This window comes from Ursus maritimus, unplaced genomic scaffold, assembly GCF_017311325.1.
Source record: "Ursus maritimus isolate PB19 unplaced genomic scaffold, ASM1731132v1 scaffold_30, whole genome shotgun sequence".
NCBI classification, from domain to species: domain Eukaryota; kingdom Metazoa; phylum Chordata; class Mammalia; order Carnivora; family Ursidae; genus Ursus; species Ursus maritimus.
Window position 1 is genome coordinate 3362191 of NW_024425564.1, and position 15052 is coordinate 3377242.

Sequence of the window (15052 nt, forward strand, 5' to 3'; positions counted from 1 at the left end):
GGCTGGTCTGATCTTCCCACACACTTTTCACTAGGGTCCAATCGTGGCTTTGGGATCCCATAGCATGGTCCCAGACACCTCCCAGTAGGCGTCCCCAGAGCCGGGACTTCAGTACCAGAGCAGCAGAGGCATCAGAGACCCTTGCTAACCTTGGCAAAGGCACCTCCTACCCCCACTCCATGGTGGGGCTTTGCCCACATGGAGCAGCTGACCATGCGCATAGCATACATGGGAGGGGGCTGGGCACGGAAGGGCTTCTGTATCACAAGAGGTAAGGTAGGAGAAAACACAACTCCTCCAGTCCAACCACCCTGATGCCAGAAATCCAACCAGAGCCTGGGGGCAGTGGTCACCCTGGGCCCATCTGGCCACCCTGGAGCCCACCTGCTCAGGTAGAGGCAGGAAGCCCCCGGTGGCTCCTTGGGGCTTTTCTTACACCTGGCCTTCCTCCCCCTGTGCCCCTGGGAGGCCAGTCCCACCAGCCTGGCACTGACGCTGAGTGGGGTTGTGCCAGGGATACAGGGCTAAGAGCCTGATTTGACCAGCCCTGCTATCAGGGCCCAAAGCTGAAAGGAGGAAGGGAGGGACCCAGGTGGAAACTTGGAACTTTTATTAAATACTCATTCACCCATTTGCCACCACCAACCAGAGCAGGAAAAAAATTATCAAAATGGAATTTAAAAAAACAAACCAAAACAAATTAAACCCAATCCCCAGTATGTACAAGGCCGCTCCCTGCCTCTCTGCCACAGAGAGGAGAGGGGGTGGCTGGGGTGGGTGGGGCTGGGCACCTTTTCTCCAGCCACAGGCCCCTGAGCGGTTCTGACTATGGTGGCAGGAAACCCTGCTGCCAAGTGGCCAGGCACCTGGGCAGGCTTCCAGGGAGGTGGTTATTGCTGGGAGAAGCAGGGCTGGGCCTGCTCCGCTCCTACTGGGCTGAAGAGCTGTCGGCCCCTTCCCCTGGTGGGCAACGACCAGTCAGAACAGAGGACCAGTCCCCACAGCAGTCCCAATCGCCACCTGAGAAGGGCGGTGGACCGAGGGTAGGAAGGGTGTTCTCTGGAGGGAGGAGAGTGGGCACCCAGCTGATTCTGAGGAGGGGATGCCCCAGGGCAGCCTGGTGATCCGCTTGTCCTCTTCAGCTCCTAAGGATGATGCATTCCTCCAATTCCAGCTGCGCAGCCCTCCTCTGGGGCAGGGCCCCGTCGTCCCCTTCAGTGAGGCTGTTTTCCTGCTGCCGTCTTTCCCTGGAGACCTCTGTGGCCACCTTCCAAGTGTCGGCCGCAGCCCGGGCCCTGGGAGGCAGGGATGCCTGTGTGGCATGGCCCCTCCTCCGACACGGTGTGGAATCCAGCCCCTGGGGACTCAGCAGCCACTCTCTGACTCTGTGGCCTCCAGGGTCACGGCCCCTTGCTGCATGGCAGCAGTGGCCACGCTGATGGCTTCCTCTAAGGTCTGCTGGTCCTCCAGCTGCGGAGAAGGGGGTAGAGAAGCAAAGAGAGAGTGAGACACTTCCCACCAGATTCTAGTGCTAGTGAGTATGTGGCCTACTTTTCTGAATCCCCTCCATCCGCCCAGTGGCACATACTGAGCACTTAGCGGGGCCCCCACGAACAGCAAGTTCGCCGATAGAGTCCCAGTAGGCTAGCCATGGCCGGGGAGCCACAGCATGGTCCAGGGTCAGAGAGAGGGGCTTGTTCACAGAAGGGGATGCCTGGCTGGAGGGGACCTCAGTAATCATCTACTTGAGTCCACTTATTTTCCTAAGGAAGAAATGGAGACACTAAGAGACAAAGGGCTTAGACCACCAGGTATGTTGTCATCGAAATTATTCTGAAGGCCGGAAGGGGTTCAGCACTCTGCTTCCATCAAGAAAGAGCCTGAGACAGCTGTGTGGATGTAGGCAGAAAAGGATTTGTCTTCTGAAATGAGCTCTTTTTCGGGCCAAATGCCGTTCTCTTCAAGATCTTGGTCTCCTTACTCTCCCCTCCTTATTCCTTCCTTTCTCAGGCTCTGGGACCTCTACCCACCTGCACGGCAATGTGTGTTCCGTTGGCTGTGGCCAACAGTGCCACCTGTTGGTGATGAAGGGATGCTACACTTGAGTCGTCGGCCACCACAGCCCCAGAGGTAATGATTGTAACCTGAAATATAAAATAATGAGATTTTCCAACCCACCTACGTTACTCTCCCTCCCTCCAATACAAATAAAAATCCCTTCAAGTAAGGTGGCTGGGAACAAGCCAGAAGCGGATGGATAAAACCATTATAGGTCAGATTAATTAGCATGGGGTTCAGAGCTTAGTGAGATGGCATTTTTCTCTGAGAGCCAACTTAATTTAGGGATTTGGATTCACAGAAGGTCAGAGCTGTAAAAGGCCCAGAGGTAATTTAATCTTATTTGAAAATGGACTGAAGTCCGTGGAAAAGTGAGCTGCCTGTGGTAGCAAAGCAAATTAGAGGGAGATCAAGATTTAGAAACTGTCTCTTGACCCCCCGTGAAATGCTTTTCCAGAGAACCGCTGGCGCAGAGCCACCATGGAGAAGACAGATCCTTTTCTTATGGGGGGAATCTTAGTCCCCGTAAGAAGGCCGGACAGGTCAGCCTGCATGTTAATGCCCACCCCACAAAAAAGAAGGACAAGAGAACAAGAAACCCCAAGCAAACCGCCTGGTCATACGGGCTGCGTCTGGGTGCCATCAGCGCTGACCATGGTGACCGTATGTGTGCCGGACGTGGCCAGGTCATCGTCCTCACTGGGTATGGTGAGGGTGGTGCTGCTGTGCTGGGTCACCATGCTAATGGCACTTCCCAGGGCCTGCAGGTCTTCCGGGGATAGGCTGACCTGCCGATAGGAAGGAAGGTGAGCTGGGAGTGCAGTGGCAGGTTGTCTGAAAGCCCCTGGGTGGGTGTACCCACTCTCGCAGACAAGGTTAGCTTCTTGAGAAGCCAGAAGATTAGCCTCATGTCACAGAGGGGGAGGGGGACAGGGATAAGCAAGGAAAACAGGTCTTTGCTTGCCAAAAGGAGACGCTAGCGGAATTCTGCTGACCACCTCTATTTACCCCCACTTTGCCTCAGGACTGTTCCGTGCAGTTCAGGGTCTCGACCCAATTGCATCCTCATGTCAACTCCAAAAGACAGAGGTGCACTTGACAGTGAGGGTGCTAACAAGGGTCCTATTATCCGGCTGGCTAGAAACCCTGGGGCTCCGGACCCCACACTATGCTCTGGCCCCCATCAACAAGCCTCTCTTGAGAAGGACAGCCAAGTGTCTCACTCAGACCATCAGGACCTGTCAGCCTCCACGAAAGACAGAAGCTACTAACTGTGCTCTAGAAGTTTCAGAGGCTGAGGTGGAGGGCCTGGCTGACAAGACTCGGTACCCTCAGCCTCAGCTCTCGGAGCTCCACGAGGCTAAAAAGAGAACCTGGATGGGGGTGGGGCTGTCAGAACTTCAGGACTCCCCAGAGTGAGAGAGGGGACCAGCCAGAGCGCCCCCCCTCCAGAGCCTGTACCTGCTGGGTACCATCCTGAGTGATCAGAGCCACCTGGGGGGCCCCATCCTCCTCGGTCACCATGGCCACTTGGGCTGGGATGTCACTGCCCTCTTCCTTCACCTCCGAGAGGTAGGCAACGCGGGGGCGTTTGGGTGGTGGGCTCTCCTCGGCTGCGCAGGCGGCTGGGAGAGGAGAGCCCGAGCTGACACCTGCCACCGGCGGGCCACGGGGAGGCCTGGCCTGTCCCCGCTCTCACCTCCTGCCCGTAGCCCTCACCGTCGAGCTGCTGCTGCTCGTACAGGGCCTGCTCGCTCTCCTCTGTGGCCTCCAGCTCGCCGTGGGCGCTGCGCTTGTGCATGGCCAGTGTGGAGGTCTGTCGGTAGGTCTTGCCACACGCGCTGCAGGTGTACGGCTTGCAGTGCGTGTGCACCACATGGTGCTTGTACAGGCTCGAGTACTCGGTGAAGCGCTTCCCGCAGCCTGGGACCGTGCAAACGTATGGCTTCTCCCCTGGGGACACTGGGCTGTGAGGGGGGCGGGAACTGGGGCTGGCAAGGGGAAAACTAAGGGGCCAGGGGTGGGAGACGGGGGGGTTGGTGAAAGGAGATCCGGGGTGGGGGGGGAGACAGACTGAGACCTGGGACTCTGAACAGCTGGGGGTGACGGCCAGCGGAACAGAGGGGACAGGAGTGTGGGACCGCCAAGACCGGAGGGAAGGCTGGGGGCAAGTGATGGGACTGCTGGGGGGATCCGGGGGGCTCGTAAAGGTGAAGGTTGTGAACAGAAGAGGCAGGAGATAGAGAGGGGTGACTGACATAGCAGGGGTGAAGGAGGAGGGAGGGGACACATATGCTGAGAGATGACACGTAAGGCTGGATGAGGGACGTGACACAGGGGAGGGCGAGTCATATGGACACTGGAGGAGGTGAGGAGCTAAGGGTGACATTTCACTCTGCTTTTCCCCCATCACACCTGACCCTGGCCTTTTCCCGGGAGCTCAGCCGGAAGGAGATAATTCAGGGTGAGCGTAGGGGGGCGGCAGGGAGCTTGAGAGGGCCTGCGGGACCTGTTGTTCGAGACCTAACCGGAAAGGGAGGAACCACTCACTGCAAGTGAGACAGTGGTTCTGGCTGCAACCACAGAGCCCCCTCTCCCCGCCCACAGGCCAGCCTGCAATGGCCAGCTGAAGGGCTCCGGGTCGGAGTCGAGAACATGTCTCGGGTCAGAAGCCTAGAGTCGAGAGGGCCGGGGCCTCAGAAGGGGCGCTTCTCGCGTGCCAGCTGGCCCACCTGTGTGGATGCGCACGTGGTTCTTGTAGTTGGTGGCGCTGGTGAAGCCGCGGCCACAGTGGGGCTCGGGGCAGGTGTAGGGCCGCTCGCCTGTGTGGGTGCGCACGTGTACCTTGCGGATATTAGATGTGGTGAAGGAGCGGCCGCAGCCCTCGAAGGGGCACCGGAACGGGCGTTCACCTGTGGAGACGGGGTGTGTGGGGCGGGCTGGCTCAGGAGGCGGGCCGGTCATGCCAGAGTGAGGAGCTCCAGGTCCAAGGGCGAACGGGGCAGGGCCCGCCTACCGGTGTGCGTCCGGACGTGCTTCTGCAGGTCACCTGAGGTCTTGAAGGCCTTGCTGCACAGCTCCTCTGGGCACTTATATGGCTTTTCACCGGTGTGGGTGCGCACGTGGCTCTTCAGCCCATACCCTGTCCGCATGCGGGAGGGAGGGATGAGGAGAGCACTCCGCGGAATCTCATCCCCCACTGCCTCATTGTCTGAATTCAGAGGCTCTCCATCTTCAAGTGTGTTCTGTGGTGCCACAGCAACTCAGGCACAAGAAGCCTATGTCTGCCTCTATCCCTGCCCAGCCGGCACAGATCAGAGGGGCTGGGAAAGCCCGTGCTGCTCTCCTCCCTCTCCAGGGGCAGCCACTGCCATTCTGGAACATGAGTCTGAGAGCTACGGCTAGAGGTTTCCGAGGGGAAATGAAGCCCAGAGAGATGCCAATAGCCCAATACTCCACAGCCAATGCAGGAGGTAGGGTCTCTCTACCAAGCCCCCGGCTCCCTTCGCGGGCCTGGACTATGCTGCCCCCACTTCTCACAAGGGGGTTTCCTCCAAAGACGGTGCCCTGCAAGTCAGAGCGCTTGGGCAGCAGTTTCTCCAAGAAGGCAGGAAATTCCCAAAGTGAATCTAGAACTCTCCGCCCTCAGCTGGAAGCAGTCCACCTTTATTTAGTCTGCTTCCAGGTAGGTTACCTGTGGCAAATGCCTTTCCGCAGCTGGGGAAATCACACCTGTATGGACGATCACCCGTATGAGCTCTTTCATGCACCTGTGAGGACAAGCAACCATGGGACTCAGAGGGACTGGGGGACGGAAGGGCTCTTCGGTTGTCTTTAGGGCTCAGAGTATCGGTCCTGGCCATCTCCTTTATTCTGCTCTTTAGCTGAGAGGCCACCTCCTCCAGAGGGCCCTCCCTGATTCTCTTCCTTCCTGCCCTCTTCACGTGTGTCACAGGCCCCTAGGCTGACATTTCAGTACACTCATCTCTTCCTTTCAGTAGAGCAGGGACCGGTTCTAGTCAAAGCGGGAAGGTAGAATTACAGCCCGGTGGGGAAAACAGTAAGGCTGAAAGGTGTACTTGATGACCTTACCTTTAAGTGATGAGCAGTGGTGTAGAGACGCCCACAGCCTTTGTAGCCACAGCGGAATGCTCTGTCCCCAACCTGCTGTCCTTTGCCGTTATGGGGAGTCTGGCTGTCATGCAGAACCTGAGGGAAAAAAATCTCGAGGTTCCTATCCTCTTCAATGACGAGAAGGAGGAGGTAGGATACAGGGCCCAGCTGGCAGCTTATGACCCAACACACAGAGTTAAACCTGCCAGGGGGAGAAGGGCAACCAGGGGAGACAGACCGAGACAGACAGGAAACAGGCACTGAAGCACCCCACAGAAGAACAGGGCTGGCATGTGGAGTCCCCACCCACTTGTCACAGACAGAGGAAGAACTCAATGTCACAGGGGCTGTGACAGCTATGGAAGGAAGGCCATCTCCCAGACAGTGACGTAAGGTGGTCATTCAGGCCACCCCCGAGCTAGCCTGAGAGCTAGCAACCCCCACTTTTTAAAAAAAATCTTAAAAGAAAATTTATTTATTTATTTATTCATCAATGTATTTATTTATGACAGACAGAGCACGTGCAAGGAGTGCGGAGGCGGAGGGGCAGAGGGAGAGAGAATCTTAAGCAGACTTCACGCTGAGCGTGGAGCCTGACGTGGGGCTCGATCTCAGGACACTGAGATCACACCCTGAGCCGAAACCAAGAGTCGGGCACTCAACCAACTGTGCCACCCACGCACTCCTTGAGATTCTATTTTTAAGTAATCTCTACCCCCAGTATGGGACTTGAACCCACAACCTGAGATCAAGAGTCCCACGCTCCACTGACTGAGCCAGCCAAGTACCCCAGCAACCTCCACTTTTGACCACACGCACCTAAGAGGCCACAGCTCTGGACACCATTATCCTCTGATGGGAGGAGACCCCTCCCTCCCTGTGGGAGACCAGTGCTCAGCAGGGGCATTAACAGGAGGCCTGCTGCGGGGTAAGCTCACCCAGGTTCACCAGCGTGAGGTGGCCACAAGCAGCAAACTGCAGAAGCGCCCAGCGCAGGGGCCTGCAAGTCCTCACCAGAAGTTTCGGCTCTAACCACAGCACCCAGCTGGCTGACAAGTCCCCTCCCCTGTCACCTTTCTCAGGAACACTGCTTCACACCTGCCCCGGGCTTCAGTGAGCCCTGACTGCTCTTTTGCTTTCCTGAGCAGGTTCCTGTTGGGACTGTCCCTTAGTCTTTGTTTCCAGGACACTTTGGCCTTCCCAGGAGCTCCTGAAATGGATCTTGGGAAGGCACGGGGAGTAGGAGACGAACTGGTGAGCCAAATTCATGGCAAGGTCTGTCAGCTCCAGGTCAGGGGGTCAAGCAGCTGACAAAATTTCACAGACACTTAAACAGCTGGTGAATGGCGGGGTGGGGGGGGTGGTGGGAGAGTCACAGGTGGCCAGGCCTGCTTGGCGGGCTAACACACTCAGGTGTTCGGATTTCATTGCCATGCCTCACTGGCTCTCGGGGGAATCAAGAAACTTCAGGGTTGGAAGTGACCTCTGAGGTCATCTAGTCCTGTCTCATCCTCTCAGAGGAGCGAGCTAAGGCCTGGGAGCAGAACGACTCACTCAAGGTCAGACTAGGTAGAGGCAGAGCCAGCACAGACCTCGGGGCTCATGTTGTCTCTGTTCCAAGCCCCGTTGTCTTTCTAACAGGAGCAAGTCTCAAATATGTTTTCTCAAACACACCGTAGGGGATGCCGGTGGGAGTGGCCAGAGCCCAAAGTGGTCTGCTATCAAGTTTTGTGCTTCTATGTTGGAAAGACTTGAGTTTCCTCTTCTCCTCTGCTACTGCCACATAGTCTTAGTATAAAAACAACCCCCCCCCAAATCTCTGGGTAACATCAGTGCCCCAGGAAGCCCTGCCATGTTCCCCCCTGCAGCTCTGCAGTTCACCCCAGGGAGGGTGTCCCCTGGTTTGGCATGCTCACAGATCTCTGTGCCCACGTCCCCCGTGGGCGGGACCGCCGCTCCGGCAGAGAGAGCCCCGACTGACCGACACCGGGACAGCCAGGATCTTCCTTCCTCGCAGCTGAGCTGCTGTGCGAGCCCCTGTTCCAAGAACCCCAGCTGCTTGCTGCATCTGCCCTCGTCACTGCCTACTGAGGTTATTTTCCCAAATGACTAAATGAGTTGCAGAGAAGAAATAAATACGAAACCGTCTGACCTCGGGGGCCCGGAAAACTAATAAAGTCACTGGCAAGGGCTTTCTCCGGCAGCATGGAGGAGGATTACAACAGCCAAAGTGAAGCTGGCTTTAAGTCGCCACTGTACAAATGTCACCGTTCCTTGCAGCCGCCTTCCCTCCTCAGAGACGGCATAAACCAGGGGGAGTGTCAGCAGCTGTCGGGGGCCCCAGCTATGCTGTCGCACACGCCGTGGGCAATGATGTCACAGATGCGTCGGGGGAGCCGGGGTGGAGGGGCAAGAAGGGGAGTAGCTCGGGCCAGGCCCAACCCCAGGACTGCCCTTGTCCCCTAGAGTGCTGGCATTCTAGGGGCCAAGGGAGCTGACGGGCCACGTCAGGCTCCACGAGCTCACCTTGCTGGCATACTGCTCCAGGGCCACCACCGTGTCTGCGCTGAAGCCCTCGTCATCCTCCGTGGCCAGGTCCTCCAAGCCCACCTCCGTCTGCACAGCCAGGATGGTGCTGTCTGGCGGCACAGCCACAGGGTGGTGAATGTAGGCGGTGGATCCGTCTTCCAGCTGGACGGCTTCCAGGGCACTGGGGTCATAGCCCTCTGTGGGGAACATGTGGTTAGCCCCGGGGCCACACAAGGGCAAGAGGTATGGCGGGGACCCTGGCTTGAAGGTAATGAGAGGTACATACACCAAGGAAGGTTTCGGCATCTCCTGGTCCCTCCCCTTGGGTGATTCTCTCTGGCTGGCCCTTCTTCTAGGGCCAGCTCTCCCGAGGACAAGGTCTCCTATGGAGCACTGACTGGGAGCTCAGAAGGTCCCTGAGGACCCGAAGGGATCACCATCCTGCTGGCCTTAGATGACCACAAGAACCTCCTAACTGGTGGCCCTCTAATTCCCTCCAGGCCGCACAGCATCAAGAGGGATCTTTGCAGGACACAGGAGATCATGTTACCTGATGGTTCCACCGCTTCCCACAGGTCTCAGGATAGAGCCCGACAACAAAACCCTTATCTTGACACTCAAGCCCCAGCGCTCTGGTCCCTGCCTTTCTCATCTTACCTACCTTGCCACCCCCCCGCCACACTTTTGGCTCCTAGCAGTTCCTTGGAACATGCCATTCTTCCTCCTTCCACCTCTGAGCCTCACATGCTGTTCCTTCTGTTCCCTGCTGTCTCTCTTCCTCCAGCTAAGTCTACCCTTCAGTTCTCAGCCCGAGCGTCCCTCCTGCAGGGAAGCCCTCCCTGAGCTGGATCTCCGTTTATGATGATCAGTTCGTCGGTGACAGTTTGTCTCACTTCTATTTCCCCCACTGGCCTCTAGAAGAGCAGGGAGCATGTCTGCCTCTGTCCTCACTTGTACACTCCACACCTAGCGCAGTGCCTGCCACGCAGCAGCTGCTCAAGAAACTACCTGCAGAAGGAATAAACCGTTACTCCTCAGTACTTAGAGACTTCAGTCTTAAATGTTACTAAGTTTTTACTCCTGGTCTTGGATGATGTCCTTGGGTCCTATCTAAAGCCCTAAGAGCTTACAGCTGTGTCAGAGACAAAGCCACCGCCGAGGCCCATGCTATTGAGCCCCAGGGCTCAGTTTCCCGGAGGCAGACACTGCCGCTCTGATGGTGGGCACCAGGGAAGGTAGGTGAGCCTGCTAATCCGGGTGAGCTTGGGCACTCCAGCTCCCATGGCTATGCCCCAACCTCTGCCAATTCTGCCTCCCTTCCGCCCGCCAGTCGTGATGACCGTGACCCCACCTTTGGGTGTGCGGTGTATGTATGCCATGCTGCCATCCTCCAGCTGTACAGGCTGTCCATCCTCAAAGGAGAGAGGTTCTGTAAGGAGAGCAATGCTTGCCTTTCTCTGGAGCTCGATACCATCCCACCCCTCCCTCAATGGGAGCTGCCTGGCCTCCATGAGGCTGGGGTGTCTTGGGCACTCACCTTTCTGCACCGTCACTTGGTGAATGTATGCGGTGGTCCCATCCTCGAGCTGGATCACTTGCCCTTCTAGCAGCTTCTCTCCTGTGCAGGTGGAAACAGAGAGGCGCAGGTCAGGCCCTGAAGAGGGACGAGGGACACCTGCCTGCTTCTCGAAGAGGCCTGTCTGAGGCATGTCTAAGCACAGGCGACATGCCCTATTTCCCCTGCTCCTTGCTTCCCTGGGCCTGGGGCTCAGCGGTACTCGGGGTGAAGACATCCCACCACAAGGAACCCCACAGCTCCCAACAGAGTCCCTTCCTCTACTCAAGGGGGAGCAACTTCATTATTCCATCCATGCTCGCTGAAGTGGGGGCTTCAGCCTAACGGTAAGCTGCCACGAATGATCTAAATAGAAAACAAAGAATGCCCTGAAACCTGGAAAGACCTCAGTGGGTCAAAATTCAGCACTCAGACTAACAAATCAAAATACATTCCTTGTCTCCCACTGTGCAGTATACCAGAACTAGAGCTTGTAATAAGGCAACAAAGCGCAGTGTTTAAAAGCAAGCGGCTCTGGAACTGTCCAGGCATCCTGGGTTTGAATTTCAGCTCTCCTTCTTACTAGCTGTGTGTTCTCAGACAGTTTATTAACCTCCCTGGGCCTCAGTTTCCTCCTCCTAAAAAGAGGATTAAAAACTGTGTCTTTGTCACTAGGTTGCTGTGAGTGTTAAATAAATTAATGAATATAAAACAATGCCAGGAGCATGGGTGGTCAGCCCTCAATAAGCCTTGTTTTTTTTTTTTTTTTTTTAAGATTTACTTATTTATTAGGGCGCCTGGGTGGCTCAGTCGTTAAGCGTCTGCCTTCGGCTCAGGGTGTGATCCTGGCGTTCTGGGATCGAGCCCCACATCAGGCTCCTCCGCTGGGAGCCTGCTTCTTCCTCTCCCACTCCCCCTGCTTGTGTTCCCTCTCTCGCTGGCTGTCTCTCTCTGTCAAATAAATAAATAAAATCTTAAAAAAAAAATTTATTTATTTATTTGAGAGAGAGCGAGCGGTAGGGAGGGGCAGAGAGAGAGGGAGAGAGAGAAACTTTAGCAGACTTCCTCACTGAGTGCAGAGCCCAACTCAGGGCTCGATCCCACGACCCTGCGATCACGACCTGAGCCGAAACCAAGAGCAGGATGCCTAACGACTGCGCCACCCAGGCACCCCGTGCCTTAGCTTTTATCATCATAAACCCGCTCTGCATTTTGGAAGAAACAAAATAAAGCGACAGGGAGCTAATGTGAACGCAACTGCTGTGCTTTTGCTTGTCCTCTAGGCCTTCTTCCACTGCCACTGTGGGGAATGTCTCCTCCATTCATCTCTGACATTATCATTTCAATTTTCTAATTAAAAGATGACTCACTTAAGGCAACAAGCAAGCAGCATAAAACGTAACAAGACTCCAGAGTTCCTGCGATATTACCTTTCCTTTGCCTCAGATCCTTATCGGGAAGCATTTTTTTCTTAAAGATTTCATTCATTCATTCATTCATTTTTAGACATGGTGGCGGTAGAGGGGGGCTTACTGGGAAGCACTTATAAGAGCAACAGGCTCTTCGGCTTAGAATTAGGATTAGGGGCTCCTGGGTGGCTCAGTCAGTTAGGCGTCTGCCTTCAGCTGAGATTATGATCCCAGTGTCCTGGGATCGGGCCCTGTGTCGGGCTCTCTGCTCAGTGGGAGCCTGCTTCTCCATCTCCCTCTGCTGCTCCCCCTGCTTGTTCTCTGTCAAATAAATAAATAAATGAAATATTTTTTTTTAAATGTAGAATTAGGATTAGACAGGGATGCCTGGGTGGCTCAATCGGTGAAGCATCTGCCTTCGGCTCAGGTCATGATCCCAGGGTCCTAAGATCAAGTCCCGCATCGGGGTCCCTGTTCAGCGAGGAGCCTGCTTCTCCCTCTGCCTGCTGCTCCGCTTGCTTGTGCTTTCTCTCTCTTGCAAATAAATAAAGTAAAAACAAATCTTTATAGAATTAGGATTAGACAGGCCTCTCCTCATGTCCAGTGAGTTTCCCAGGGGATACGGGGGAAAGAAGTGAGAAAGGTAAGAAGGGAGAGGGAAGAGTTCGTGACAAGTGGTTTGCTGACTCCTTTCTTCACAAGTTTCAGGTTTAGGAATTTGAGCTCTTATGTGGGGAAAAGACCAGGCAGCTGCTTCTGGCCTAACTCTGCTATGTCCCCCTCAGAAGAATCCACAAAGTCGCCTCCACACCGAGTCTTCTCAGGTCAATAACCCACAGTTCTACAACTCAGCTGAAGACAGGTGAGGTAGAGACAAAGGTAAGAAGTAGGAGAAAGGCAGTAAGAAGAGGGAGTGGGACCCCCTCACCTCTTCCCATCAGGAAGCCACCGGCTTCCCTGCATTTAATGCCTTATCTGTCACGGCCAGGGCACCACACTTGGGGTTCTGAGAGCCGTAGAGCTTCTGCTAGCACAGTGGCAACTGCTTCGAGGCACAAGACCAAAGGTTGAGAAGAGTTACTGACAAAAGATGTCAACCTAGAATCACCTCTCACACCAGAGACGCCAACGCAGAGGGCCAGGTGGGGACGACAGCTGACTGACATGGCCCTCATGTCCCATTATGGAGAGGTAGCCATATGTTCCCGTTTGCCCCGAACAGTCTCAGTGAATTTTTATTCACAACACACGCTTCCACTCTCAAAAGTGTTGAGCTTGAATAACACGTTTTATGCTTACCCTGATGATAGACAAATCTCATCAACTTTTAGGGCCGCCCGCTGCCTGAGCTGGGCCCCGAGAGAGCTGGCTGCTGACAACGATGACAGTGCCCTGGTCAAGAGCTGAAGGCTGGCTCTCCCCTCAGCAGTACGAAATTGGTTGTGCATAGTCTGTGTGCGCACACGCGACAGCGCCGTGGAGGAGCCAGAGAACAGCCAGAGAACAGCGACACGAGAAACGGGGAGGTGTGGGAGGCAAGGAGACCCACACATTAAAGGCGAAGACGTAAGAAAAGAGGGTGGCTTTCTCAGGCCAAGCGCGGCCACTTGCTTTTTATTCATTCATTTGACCATTCATTCACAGCACAAGACCAAGGCACGGGGAATAACTGGGTCCGGGGAGCAGACACAGCCATTTCCATGCTTCCTAAGTTCTTCGGTCTCATTCCGCTGCAACTGCAGCAGAGGGGCAAGACCTGTGTTGGGAAGTCTGCAAAGTTTCAGGCTCCAAAGTATTCCAGAGAAGTTCCGCTCTCAAGCAGACGAAGCCAACCAGACCCACACAGCATAGACAGCTCTTGACAAAAAACCTTTCCAGAAGGCAACCCCCCCCCCAATGCTGTCATATGGAAAGAGCTTACTAATGAGATTAAGGGGCCTCTTTTCGTCATCAGGAAGCAGACAATTTAAAATAAAATCAACAAACAATTTCTCTTGGGAACTGAAATATACTTTCACAGTGTGTTGAAATGAAGGCGGGCAATGTTGCAATGACAGTGCCTTCACGAGGACGGTGGTGCTCACAGGGTCCAGAAGAGGCAAAATAAAGAGCAGGAGCGAGGCGATGGCTGCCCAGCGCTGTCCGAGGAGGACACGCAGGCCATCTGGCACGCCTGCGAATGCCGGTGAGGAAGGAGGCTGTCACAGCGGTGAGTGTCCCTGGCCCGAAGGCCCTGTCCTTCAGTGACACTCAGTTCTGACTCCACACCCGCCTTGAATTTAAGTTTCTTGAGAATCGAATTTCAGGTGAATCCAAATTTCAGATAAACAGCAAATTCTTTCTCAGTACCTAGTGTTATTATTTTATTATTTTAATTTTATTTTTCTAAAGATTTTATTTATTTATTTAAGAGAGAAAGAGAGAGGGCACACGAGCAGGGGCAGAGGGGGAGGGAGAAGCAGACTCCTTGCTGAGCAGAGAGCCCGATGTGGGGCTCAATCCCAGGACCCCAGGATCATGACCTGAGCCAAGGCCAACACTTAGCCGACTGAGTCACCCAGGCACCCCATTATTTTACTATTTTTAGTGCTTCCTCCCATGTTTATACATATCTAGCCAATGCAGTATTTGGGACATACTTGCACTGCAAAATTATTCATTGTTTATCTGCAATTCAGTTTTTTTTCCCAATTCAAATTTAACTATATACCTTGTATTTTTATTCCTGGCAACCTTAGTGGGGCCTAAGGCACGAGATCTATGCTTGGGTGTTCCCCTCTGTACATGGCTTAACTTACTTGAAAGTTTCTAGAAAGCACTGAGAAACTGCACAGGGAATTATCTGAAAAGCAGGAAGTCATATAACCGGCACAGTGTTCATTCATTTCCAGAAATATTTATGACCTACTTACCACATGTAAGGAATTCTGCCTTTCAGAGGTCTTGGTTCCTCTAGCTGGGCTAGTCTGATTTTCTAGGCTGGCCTCGATGGCATTTTCTTTTAAAGAGTTCCCCTTTTGTCAATGACCTCACGAAATTCTCATGCCGAGTAAGCTATGGCATGCAAGTGGGAGGGCACGGTGGTGGTGAGACTCAGAAGGGGACAGTCGTCTCCAGAGGCTGGGGGACAGGGTGAGATTCTGGGGTATCTGGAAACACTCACCTTTGACAGCTTGCTGGACATAGGCTGTCGTCCCATCACTGAGGGTCACCGTTTGCAGCCCCAAGCTCTCCATGGCAAACTGCTACTCGTACACTCAGACATGAAGTTGGCTTCTGGCCAGCACCAAGAGCCACGGCTGAGGTCAGAGATTTCCTTCTGGGTCACAAGTCTGAGAAAATGGACAGTGTCACATTATGAGTTACATAGCTTCCTCCTGCTACAAGG

General features: G+C 54.6%; 1 protein-coding gene across 5 annotated transcripts in view; it reads right to left on the reverse strand.

The window, feature by feature from the left end:
* Positions 1–595: 595 nt before the first annotated feature.
* ZNF76 (zinc finger protein 76) overlaps positions 596–15052 on the reverse strand; it is a 35139-nt gene continuing 20682 nt past the window's right edge. For 4 of the 5 annotated variants that reach the window (XM_040644723.1, XM_040644722.1, XM_040644724.1 and 1 more), the window contains exons 2-14: positions 14828–14996; positions 10238–10318; positions 10052–10129; positions 8698–8897; positions 6151–6267; positions 5753–5828; positions 5075–5200; positions 4791–4970; positions 3778–4011; positions 3520–3683; positions 2682–2846; positions 2031–2144; positions 596–1470 (exon numbers count right to left, since the gene is read on the reverse strand). In XM_040644723.1, the coding sequence (XP_040500657.1) occupies positions 1366–1470; positions 2031–2144; positions 2682–2846; positions 3520–3683; positions 3778–4011; positions 4791–4970; positions 5075–5200; positions 5753–5828; positions 6151–6267; positions 8698–8897; positions 10052–10129; positions 10238–10318; positions 14828–14900 (1713 nt within the window). In that variant the 5' untranslated portion in view covers positions 14901–14996 and the 3' untranslated portion in view covers positions 596–1365. Of the gene's footprint in view, positions 1471–2030; positions 2145–2668; positions 2847–3519; positions 3684–3777; positions 4012–4790; positions 4971–5074; positions 5201–5752; positions 5829–6150; positions 6268–8697; positions 8898–10051; positions 10130–10237; positions 10319–14827; positions 14997–15052 lie in introns of those variants that run through there. The other variant, XM_040644726.1, reaches the window with a different exon arrangement.